This window comes from Arachis hypogaea, chromosome 16, assembly GCF_003086295.3.
Source record: "Arachis hypogaea cultivar Tifrunner chromosome 16, arahy.Tifrunner.gnm2.J5K5, whole genome shotgun sequence".
NCBI lineage: Eukaryota > Viridiplantae > Streptophyta > Magnoliopsida > Fabales > Fabaceae > Arachis > Arachis hypogaea.
Window position 1 is genome coordinate 143,663,774 of NC_092051.1, and position 12,216 is coordinate 143,675,989.

Genomic DNA, 12,216 nt, shown 5'->3' on the forward strand with positions numbered 1-12,216 from the left:
GTTTTTAAATTATTTGAAGGCATTTTTGTCGATAATAAAATTCGAGTACATTTTTGTCAGCGTTTGAATAATTCGGGAGCGTTTTTGGTGGTTAACCCTAATAAATTTGTTGACACAGTAAATTTTTATAAATGGAATGGTAATTTATTTTCTTTTAGTAAGTTAGACAAATATAGATAAATACTATAGAATGGACCTAGTTTTATACCATCATAAGTAAATTTTCTTAGAATTTTAACTTTTTGTGTCTGAAAAGTAAGTAGTTTACTCTGCCTTGAATAAATAAACATAATGAGTGTATTTGTCAACAGTGTAGCGTGTGGCATTGTCTTTGTTTTCATCGATCACAACTTGCTCCTAACTCCAAAACAGACATTGACTTTACGGAACTAACCGCCACCTCATATCACACCGCTATAAATCACAAACAAAATTCCCATTTCTCGTTCATTACATTCATCTTCTCTACTACTCTTTCCATCCACCTCATAGATTCTTGTTTTGTCTTACACACTTCTTAATTATTAGCGTTGAGTTGAGTCCTAAGAGTTTCAATTTCAAACCAAACATCTTCAAATATGTCACAACAAGAACATAATAATAATGACCACCAGTCTTCAACAATTCCAATCTCACTAGACCCTGAAGCAGGTCAAGTAGTAGCATCTGCAACCACTAGAACAGATTACTCAGCAAAAGGGGTGGTTGAGAAAGTGAAAACCAACTTGGTTTTCCGTTCAAAATGGGCTGAAATCAATGGCGCCATGGGTGATCTTGGAACATACATACCCATAGTTCTTGCCTTGACCCTTGCAAGGGACCTCAACCTTGGCACCACATTGATCTTCACTGGTGTCTATAACATCATCACTGGGGCCATCTATGGTGTTCCCATGCCAGTCCAGCCCATGAAGTCCATCGCCGCCGAAGCCTTGTCTGATACAGGCTTCGGCGTCCCGGAGATCATGGCCGCCGGGATACTTACCGGAGGCACAGTATTCGTCCTCGGCGTGACAGGACTTATGCAACTTGTGTACCGGTTGATTCCCCTCTGCGTCGTAAGGGGAATCCAACTGGCACAAGGATTATCTTTTGCATTAACAGCTGTCAAATATGTTAAAAAAATTCAAGATTTGCCAAAATCAAAGTCTCTAGGCCAACGACATTGGGTTGGCCTAGATGGCTTGATTTTGGCAATTGTTTGTCTTGTATTCATTGTGATTGTAAACGGCGCCGGCGAAAAAAATCGTTGTTGTGGCGACCCAGGCGACGACGAAGATTTAGGCCGGGACAGAAACCGAGGATCAACTATAAAAAAGAACAAGACAGATAGAATAAGAAGGATTGTTTTCTCTCTTCCTTCAGCTTTCTTGGTGTTTATATTGGGTGTTGTTTTAGCATTCTTAAGAAGGCATCACGTGGTGCATGAGATAAAGTTTGGACCTTCTTCAATAGATGTGGTGAAATTCTCAAAGCATGCATGGAAAAAAGGTTTCATCAAAGGTACAATCCCTCAACTTCCTTTGACTCTTTTGAATTCTGTTGTGGCGGTTGTGAAGTTATCATCAGATCTTTTCCCGGGAAGAGAGTTCACTGCCACGTCACTTTCAGTAACGGTTGGATTGATGAACCTCGTTGGTTGTTGGTTTGGTGCCATGCCAATGTGCCACGGGGCCGGCGGGCTAGCCGGGCAGTACAAATTTGGAGGGAGGAGTGGCGGGTGCGTGGCGCTTCTCGGCGCCGCGAAATTGGTGTTGGGTTTGGTGTTGGGGACTTCTTTGGCACATGTATTGAACCAGTTTCCGGTTGGAATCTTGGGAGTGTTGTTGCTGTTTGCTGGGATTGAATTGGCTATGTGTTCTAGGGACATGAACACAAAAGAAGATTCTTTTGTGATGCTTATGTGCACTGCAGTGTCTTTGGTTGGATCTAGTGCTGCACTTGGATTCTTGGTTGGGATGATTGTTTATGTTATTCTTAGGCTAAGGAATTGGACTAAGGATAAACCACTTTCTACCATTTGGATGCAAAAACATGATGACCAACTCTGAAGTAGTACTGGAATGTTATTTGCACACTAAAATAAATCGTTTGACAATTTAGACAATAATTTACGGTCGTTTGAGTGTGCACGTAACATTTTTTGAAGAAAAGAATAAAAAAAGTGTGACGAGATTTGATTGCTTGATGTTGCTTATCCGGTGCTATTATTTAGATGTAAATACTACTTGGTGTGTTTAATTTGTATGGATTTCAGTTCAAGAATGATGTTTTCTGTTTTGTTCTTTTCTTTGTATCAAGATTCTAAGAATGTAAGCATAGTGGTAGTTCCAATCCTAGCATACATCATAGTGTATGCGTGGTTATTGTACAATCAATATAAGAGAATAAAGATGCTTGATTAATGTATGATATTCTTTAAATAGCCAAATCATAGTATTTCATATCAAGATTCATCCTAGAACAAGATATTTTAAACCGTGTAATCAACACTTATATAAAAGGTACAAAATATGATGATTCACACGCACAATTTTCTGTACTTTACATGCAAATTATGTGTAACGTGAGTATAAATCATACTAAATTCGTATATGTATGTGTATGTATAAAAAAATTTCTTTATTTGATTTCACAAAATTATGTAAGAGTACAGTTATAACAATTAAAAATCTAGTATAAACTTACGTATAGTTTTTTTTTTTTTTTGTGAGGTTGATAGTTAAAAATTATTAGATAATTTAATAAATTTGATTAAATTGTTTTTAAATGATTCTCAACTATCAACTTCATATGAAGACGACTACATATAAGGTGTCACTTAAAAATTTGTCTCTTTTCTTTTGTGTCATATGAACTTATTTGTGTCTATGTTCAATGGGTTCCCCATGTTTAATTATGTGCATGTTGTCTAAGGGTAGATTTTCGCCATGATAGGATCAAAGAAGAACAAATAGTCAAAAAAGCAAACAGTTCCTCTCTGAGCTAATCTGATAAGACTTTTTCCACTAAAAATTGAAGATTTAAAAGCCTGATTAAAGGGTGTATTTTATTTTTTGGTTACATAATTGAGTGTAGTTTGACAAAGGCTTTCCAGAAGAGTAATCTGTTTGATAATGTGCATAGCTTTATCCAACATTAAATTGTGGTGTGACTCCATTCCAACATTTATAATATGCCCAACAACCGGGAAAGAACTTGTCATCCCATTGTTAGCACTTAGCAGAGTTAATTTCTTTGTCCTTTTCATTATTTTTCTTTCTGCTATTATCAAGGTGTCTCCATGAATTTGTTTTATAAGAGAAAAAGAGAAATACAAAGTCTTTCAAAATTTAACCTTATTTATGTTTTTTGTTATTTGGAAGGTTTTGGAAGAACTTTTTCAACCCTTCAGAATTCTTCTAAGCATACATTTTCTAGTTTCTAAAATTGGTGGTATTTTAATAAGATTCACAAAATTAGTACAATTCTATTTTTGTCAAATTATGATAATTTCACACCATCTAATAAAACATAAAATATAAAAAAATATAGCAAAAACCAAAAAGCATTTGTTTCCTTTTTCCTCTTGTCTATTTTATTGCCAATTAGAAAAAGTTCTAATAAATATAAAGTCTGAACTTCTTGTTCACTTTCTTTTTCTCTAAAGCTCTCACTTTCCTAATTAATTCCCTCAAACTCACAAAATACATTACTAGAGAAAGACTTTAGAAAATAGATTTTAAGCACTTTGTTAAAATTGTGCATAGCAGAAAAAACAATTACTAGTTGCAAAATTGCAACTTAATAGTTAGAATAAAAATGTGATTTTAAAACCCTCAATTATCGGTGTTAATTATTAACTAATCTCTTTGAAATTTTAATAATCAACTAACATAACTAACATAAATAAAACGACTATGCTACTTACACACCAAAAATAAACCATAAAATCGGTCATTCGTATAAAATATATGTTTAAAATATATGTTTGAAAATGAGTTAAACAATACATATGTTTATATACACAATGTACCTGATTTGATGGTTGATTTTTTTTGTATAGAAATAGCATTTTTGATATAAAGAAAAGGGGGCCAAATAATAGTATCCATAGTGAAATACCTACCAAAATATCTCCCAAGACACATAATGAAACTCGCAGAAATTTCACTTAATATATTTCTGAGACTGATCCATTTACATGAAATGATGTGTTTTTTTACTTCTAATTGGCAGCACCACGCATCATATGGCCAGTGATGAGCATCCCTTGAACAATCAACTCAGAAGACTACGAATGCGATGAGATGTATCAACCAACTTACAGTTCTAACAAGACGGGAAAAAAATATAAAAAAAAAGGATACATCAATGAGGATGAAGTCAGAATCAAACATCCCTCAAAGTAAGTAGTAAGAAAAAAAAAGAAAGAAACTGATGATGCTGAAGCATACAAGAAGCTTTACAAAAATGAAAGTGTGAATATGTATACATATATAAGGGACTCGAATGCTCGAATTCTTTCAGTGCCCTTGAAAGCTTGTATTATGAGAGAAAAACACAATTTATTGGGGAGGGACCTACCATTACCTTTGCAGGGTCCACCAATTTTATAGATATGCATCTTTTGTCTCCCTTTTCCAAACTCATTAGGGAAGAGATTATCCAGTTCAAAAGGAAAATGAGAGACCCAAAATTGAATACAAGTAGATTAATCTCCGACATTTGAATCGGTTTTAGACATTTGAATCGGTTTTAAACCCTGAGCTCGCTCTATTGGCTGGCACCTTCTGCAGCGCCCGATCCGGTTAAGTTCTCACCAACCTCACTCTTGCAAAGAGGGCACAATGCATTTATCTTTAACCACTTGTCTACACAGTCTTTGTGAAAAAGATGAGAACAAGGCAATTCTCGCAGCTCATCATTATTTTCATACTTTGCCAGGCAGATGCAGCAAACCTGCAGACATCAACAGAGCCGGTAAGGTGCAGCAGATCAATAAGGGATTAGGCAGGATAACATGAAGAAGAATTCAACAATAGCATCAAACCAAACCAAGTGTAGATTACCTGATTTCATGAACGCTAAAACATTTATACCATAAAAAAATAAATAAATAAGACAAGATTTATAAATGGGAAGAGGTGTAGAAGCTAAGGTATGATAATTGTGAATTGTAACATATATATATAATTTTCAAGCTCATTATTTTTTAACAATATCAAGCTTATTATTTATATTTATAAAACTAAAAAATTACACCATGAACTCTCTTAGATAAATTTTGCCAAATTATAGTATATGTAAATTACTATCATGGACATTGCATCGAATTTAAGAAATAAAGGTTGCAAGAATCTTTTTGTCCAATAAAAGAGTGAACCTTGATAAACTTTACCCCAAGGAAAAGGTTAGCCTTCCCCCCATATATATATACACACACAGATCTGTTAAAGAATAAAATCTTCGCGGATAGAGGGACATGGTGTAACTAGACAAAAAGAGCTAGCATGCCAGAATTTTCATGAAGTACTCCCAAATAATTAAAGATTAGATAGTAGTATAGTACTTACTGCATCATCTCCAGATATCACTCGCTCCTTTTCAGTTCCTGCAGCTACAACTCCCCCATCAACAACAGCTGAGTTACTGTCGCCACTTCTTTTATTTTTCTTCATCTTGAACTTGTAAGTTGGCAGGGCATTTATGGATTCAGAAGTTGCCCCTCTGTTTTGTGACATATCCTCTCTAACGCCAAGGATGGAGATAATACAAGGGAGACAACAGCAGATTGTTGAACAGAGAATGAAGGGCATAGCATAACCAATACAGCTAAAGGCGAGAAACACTATACATAACCTGCAACAAAAGGAAGCAGACATTAGTTGAGAAATCCTTGAAAAATCAGATGAAATCAAGAGCTAATGGAAGGTTATACGCCTAACCTATACAAGTTAGGAGCTTCATCAGCAGACGAACGTCCTCCAAAGATCCATACATTTCCAACAACAAACCATATAGCAAAAAAGCAATCTAAAGATATTTTGAAGTATTCCACTAGTGTCTTCATTCTGCAGAACAAGTATTAATACAGGTTTAGGAGTTTCATAAACTACTTACAAGTTACACGGTTAAGTTACAAGCATAGAAAAATAGGGTAGGAGTAAACAATGACAAGCATGATAGAGGAAAACAACTGCTTAAATTTAAGAAAGATTGTCAAATTGATCCATCAGGTTGCCAACATTCAGAAACTCTTAAATCTTAATGAAACAAAACGTCAAGATTTATTCAAAACACGGAACCATAAGTAGATTAACCTGTTAAGTTGGAGACTTGTTGGAAAGCTATACTACCTTACCATTACTGAACAAAATATTCCTTTGTTTTAACTGCATTTAGTTATGTCCTACTTTCTCCATGTGATACCCATTGAGGTTATACAATTTGAATAATTAGGTAGAAAGAATTACCAGGTGCAAGACATTTCTAAATTGGTTTTTGGACACAAATGAGGCTATGTGACCCTCACATAGACAATGCACTTTAGGATACTGCATAATGATTGGAATGGAGGCAACTGAGTTTATTTGGAAGAGAAACAATTTCAAGAACCAGTGCAAAAGTAGCGTACTGGGTCATGGCAATGGTGAGTAACACGTGAACTTAAACTACAGAAACGTTTCCCCCTAAAATTGAGATCGAGGCACTGAGAAGTTAAGAAAATGCAAGTGCTTTGACATAATAGGAAAACCTTGCACATTGTTAGAGACTTGGGTAATATGGGGTGCCCAATGTCCCATATCGTGTAATATGGGATGCTTGATGTTGCATTTAAGAAGAATGGTTCTTTCTGCTTAATATCTAGCTTTTAAGGTGTGGCTTCCTACTTTTCCTAGATACCTAACAATGGCATAGAGGCTAGGTTGTTGGTAGCACGAACGACTACCTATAGGCTAGATTAAGGTGAATACTAAATATTAGTAGTCAATAGCAAGTGGCTACCGCTGGTCAAAGTCGAAAGAGTGAAACCTCCATGGACGTCAACTCTCAGCTAGTGTATTGTTAGGGACTTGGGTAATATGAGGTGCCCCAAGTCCCCCATCAAGTAATATGGATACTTGATGTTTTATTTAAAGAGAGTAGTTCTTCCCCCTTAATAGCTAGCTTTTAAGGTGTGGTTTCCACTTTAGGTACTTAAAACACATTGCCTAAAGTCTGGTGTTTAATATGTAGAATAATAATAAATAACAGAATTCTCACTTCAATATTTCATCAGAGAAGACTTTGCCTGAATATCTGGTTACTACATGTGTCAACTGCAATCATTATATAGCATATGCATTCACTAAGTCCCTAACAGGACATCAGATTAGCTACATTTGGAAAGGGGTTAAAGGGGATGTATGGAGATGTGGGTAAAGATATTATTTACAAATTCCCTCCCTCCTTTGTTTAAACATCCATTTTTACTATCATAACTAGAATATTGCAGGACCATTTATTTTGCTGATTCATTTCTGAGTTAGTGATTTTTCTATGATTATATGAAATAACGTTATCATAAACGATGAGCAACGATAACTAACTCACTACCTTCTGTTTGTCAATGGTGAAGCTTGATTGCTTCTGGACAGTGAAGCAGCAGCTTGACCATCTGCTCCTCCATTACTTCTGGAACTGGAATGAAATGTCCCCGAAGGATCATTAACCCGAGGAGATGTTTGACGGGTTTGGGGTGAATCTTGATCTCGACTTTGGTTATGATGATAATACCGCCAATAAAGCAGAGGTAGGGTAGCAAGACATCCACTTGCATAACCCACAATCCACGCAAACAATGGGGAACGTGGATGCTCGTGCCTTGACAAAGACAATACAACAATTGATGCAACGATTTGACTTACTAAGAGTGCTAGTTCTACAGATATCCACAACCCCGAATGCACTGGACTCCTACTCCGGCGTGAATCTCCACGTCTGATGAACGAAGAATTCCTGGAGTTTGATCCATTGGATCCATTGTTGGATAAAACCGAAGGCTGGGAAACAGGTACTCTCACACTGCCCGCTCTCTCTACATGCTGTGATGTATCCACACCATTAGAATGTCTATCATGAGCTGAGCCTGAAGTGGAAGCATCACCGTTTCCAGCTATGTTAATGTCTATGATATGCTGATTGTCATTCAACCTCTCCGGCTGCACGATCATATGCTGATTGCTGTTCAAGCTACCCAGCCGCTCCATCAACAACGGAGATGTGTCAGGTGGACCTTCAATATGCACTTCTGGTGCGAGAACATGCATCTAACTCCAGCACCAACACAAGAAGCCGCCAATGAAGCATGAAACTTCAAAAACCAGGAAACAAAGTACAGAACCTTTCAAATACAAATCTCTGAGCTGTGTGGAAACAAATGGTGAACCGTTCTGATTAGCACAACTCTGAGACTTCCATCTGTTAAGCAAATATTAAATTGTCAATTTCCAAAGCCATAGTTGCCTTCTGTTATCACAACACATAACATATACACTAACAATATTAACATCTGTCCACATAAAAAAGATATTTAAATTAAAACAGTATAAGATAACAACATAAAGCATCTAATGGTTGCTTACAAAAGGAGAAAGGCACATTCCCGAATTAATGTTTCCCAGTTATATATAAATATCATAAAGTTCATAAATATCTTATAACAAAGATGATACTAAACCCTCTCTGCATCTCAAAAACCTAAAAAATTAAATTAAATTAAATTAACAAAATTGGACACAGGAATTTCTTTCAACAAAATACCACCGCTAATTTTCATCATCGTCGACGTGTCTTTCATCTTGTTGAAGAATTAAGCAAAATTCAGTAACAAAAATTAAAAATTAAAAGGCGATACCTGAAGAAGAAGTGAAGGAAGCGGTGAATCCGGTGCTTGAATTTTTTTACTTATGAATCGGTGAAACTCGAGAGAGAAGAGTGAGATGGAAGAGAGGGATAGAAGCGGCGTTGACTAGGAGCGAATTAGAGAGCAAAACGACTGCGTATAATGAGATGGGAAAAGCGCGTCGGAGAGGAGTAGAGGACCAAGAAATGGAGATTGGAAACGACAGAGAGAAAAGGGCTAAACGGCGCCGTATAAAGTAAGGGGTGGTGACGGAAGAAAAGAGGGGAAGGTGTCGTAATCAAAAGGGTGCCAAGCGCACCTCCACTGCTTCCCTTCCAGGTCATGCCTCACCGTATCTTCTTCTCCCTACATTATTAGTGCTCATTAGGCAAAAACTATCTTATTGTTGTATTAAGTTGATTGATGAAAATTGTTAAATATAATATAATTAAATATATTAAATTATTTAATAATTTTTAATTATAAATTTTATATAAAAATAATTATATGTGAATCTTTATATGTTTATTATTATTTTTTTTAGTAAAAAAAATAAATAATGTATTGAAAAAATAGAGAATCTAATATTTTTTGTATAATATAGTAATTTTTTTTAAAAAGATATAAGTATAAAAAATTAATTTTTAATTAGTTAATATAAACTTATTTTTTATTTATTGTAAATTGTTTTAACCCTATTTTTTGGAGAGTTTAAGATTAAGATTTAGAATTTAAAATTTAAAATTTAAAAATTTATTAGAGTTTTAACTTTATAATAAAATAATAATTTCAAAAAATTAGTTGATACTTGATAATAGTCAAGAAAAATTGACTTTCTAATTAAAGGATTTTTTATATTATATTCTAAATTAAATATTTAAGTTCTAATATATGATATAGTATATATATAAAAATATATTTTTTGTCTTTAAATTTTTTTAAAAAATTTTTAAAATATTTATAATATTTAATTTGATTAAATTTTATCTTTAATATTTTTAAATAAATTTTAATTTTATCTTTGTCAATTGTAAGTAGTCAACTATCTTTTTGTTTTTGTCCTTAATCTCATCTCATTATCATCATCATTTGTCTCCTAATACACTTTTCCACCACTATAAGAAAAACGGTTAATACTGTCGAATTTAGCGTCAGATATTAGTGACGGATTTATGATAAATCTCAATTTTAGAATTTATTTTGTGTTGAATTTAGTGGGTTTCATCAATTCTTTTCACACTTATTCATATAAGTGGCATACTTTTATGATTTCTTCCTAATTATGCTTTATAGTTGAAAACATGCTTTCAACACCTTAAAAATACTAAATTTTAATTCTCTCCTATTACCATTCGATGCCGTAATATGTTTGTTAAGTGATTTCAGGATCTATAGGGAAAGAATGACTTAGAGGATGGAAATGAAGCATGCAAAAGTGGAAGGAATATGAAGAATATAAGTTTTGAGAAGCTGGTTCTTGCGCATACACGTCACTTTCGCGTATGCGTGACATTTGCAAAGTTTAACTGATGCGTACACGTACGCGTGACATGCAGTGTGTGATCTCATCAGAATTGCACGTGCTAGCGATTTCTGGACCTTTCTTGGGTTCAAATCAACTCAATTATGAATGGAGAAAGGCCAAAAATTGAAGGGGAGAAGGGAGTCAATAAAGCATACACACAATTAGACTTAATTTAGCTAGTTTTTGTTCTTTATTTTCTAGAGAAAGAAACTCCCACTTCTCTCTAGGTTTAGTGCCTTTTGATTATCTTTTGTTTGAATTTTTGAATTAGAACTTGTTAATTCTAATTTTATTGTCTTAATTTTAGTTTCTCTAGTTCTAATTTTACTTAATTCCTTTGTTAGTATTGTGTTCTTCTCCTTAGTTATCTCTTATTTCTCATTTTGTGGACCTTGTTAATTTTGAATTCTCGTTAATGCATTGAGGTTTTTATGTGTTATAGTTTTAGTTGAGTTGTTATTGTTGATAATTGTTAGTTGGTAGCTTTAATTTCTATTTAATTTTGCAATTTAGTTATGTCTTAGACTATTACACATCAAGTGTTTGATAAATTGTTTTCACTAGTTATGGAGTAGTTTCATATAGTCTTGGCTTAAGCTAAGGGAATTGAGTAATTTTGAGTAACTGGGTCTAATTGGATTGATGATTTGGGAACTCTTGTTGGTCAATTTGATATCCATTAACACTAGTCTACTACTAAGTGTGTGTTTGGATTACAGTTTGCAAAACAGAGTTTACATAAAATTGATTTTGTAAAATTGATTTTGATGATAAGTTAGTTTGGGTTAACGTGATTTATGTTTGGTAATCTTTATATCAAAATTGATTATAATAAAATAAATGTTGTTTGGATTATACTACTCAAAATCACTTTTAGATGAAAAATTACTAAAATAGACATCAATTTTATATACCTGCAAAATCAGAATACTATAAAAAATAATATAAAAAATATTTATCATATAAATAAAATAAATACAATAAAAAATAAAAATATAAAAGAGAGTACTATAAATTTTATAATGTCACACAAAAAGAAAATATTCTATAATTTTTTTTAGTATTGTCAGTGCTCTTTAATTTAGTATTATTTTAGACTATAAATTTTTATTATTTATGACTCTATTATTACTTATAATTAATTTTTTATTTATTTTGTCCTTTTTTTATAGGATCATAATTTATATTTTTCAAAATTTTGATAATAAACGTAGTATATAATAATTACAATTACAAATTTTACAAATTCAGAATAAAAAATAAAAAAATTAATACAAAACAAAAATAGAGTACATCAAAGAATAGAAAAAAAATTATACAGATAAGAAATAATAAAAATTCCATAAAACCAACAACATATATCATATGAACAAAAAAATACCATAAAACGTAAATAAAATTCATATGAATAAAATCAAATAAAAATAAAAAAATTTCAATTTGTCAGTGATTGAAATAAATATGAACGATTTTGATGAAAAAAAAAATGGAATTAAAAAATTATAAAGAAGTAGGAAGAACTACAAAGAATGACTGTGAAGATAATAGTTACTAGTATCATTCTTATAGAAGAAAATGAAGGGTAGGATTGGTAAAAAAGAAATATTTTAGCTTCTCCTAAACGTGAAACGTGAAACGTGAAACGCAGAAGCTACAAATTTGAGCTTCTCCTAAACGTGGGTTCAGAGGCAGAATCAATTCTGCATTCACAAAGATAAAAATTGCCAAACATCAAAGTGAAACTTTCAAGAAGCTCAAACGAGCTTCTCTCCTCCCCAACGTGTTTGCCAAACACACCCTAAGTTAATTAGTAGCTAGGTTGAGA

The 12,216-nt window shown here is 33.3% G+C and overlaps 2 protein-coding genes across 2 annotated transcripts; one reads left to right on the top strand and one right to left on the bottom strand.

Moving 5' to 3' along the window:
* The first annotated feature begins 315 nt into the window (after positions 1 to 315).
* LOC112755512 (molybdate transporter 1) lies at positions 316 to 2,409 on the top strand. Its single transcript, XM_025803661.3, has one exon. It carries the CDS (start codon positions 579 to 581, stop codon positions 2,049 to 2,051), a length of 1,473 nt encoding a protein of 490 aa, XP_025659446.1. The 5' UTR covers positions 316 to 578; the 3' UTR covers positions 2,052 to 2,409.
* A 1,720-nt stretch (positions 2,410 to 4,129) lies between these two features.
* Positions 4,130 to 9,276, bottom strand: LOC112755513 (E3 ubiquitin-protein ligase At1g12760). The gene is made up of 5 exons (XM_025803662.3): positions 8,879 to 9,276; positions 7,579 to 8,442; positions 5,928 to 6,053; positions 5,556 to 5,841; positions 4,130 to 4,941 (listed from the first exon to the last, which is right to left on the bottom strand). The coding sequence occupies exons 2-5, from the start codon at positions 8,289 to 8,291 to the stop codon at positions 4,756 to 4,758; spliced, it is 1,311 nt and encodes a 436-aa protein (XP_025659447.1). The 5' UTR covers positions 8,292 to 8,442; positions 8,879 to 9,276; the 3' UTR covers positions 4,130 to 4,755.
* Between the last annotated feature and the right edge of the window lie 2,940 nt (positions 9,277 to 12,216).

Excerpts from the sequence above, each read along its gene's own strand:
- LOC112755512 (XM_025803661.3), top strand. The coding sequence starts at position 579 with ATGTCACAACAAGAACATAATAATAATGACCACCAGTCTTCAACAATT.
- LOC112755513 (XM_025803662.3), bottom strand. The coding sequence starts at position 8,291 with ATGCATGTTCTCGCACCAGAAGTGCATATTGAAGGTCCACCTGACACA. Across the intron at positions 5,842-5,927 it reads GAAGCTCCTAACTTGTATAG|GTTATGTATAGTGTTTCTCG; the intron begins GTTAGGCGTATA and ends CTTTTGTTGCAG. Across the intron at positions 4,942-5,555 it reads TGATATCTGGAGATGATGCA|GTTTGCTGCATCTGCCTGGC; the intron begins GTAAGTACTATA and ends TGATGTCTGCAG.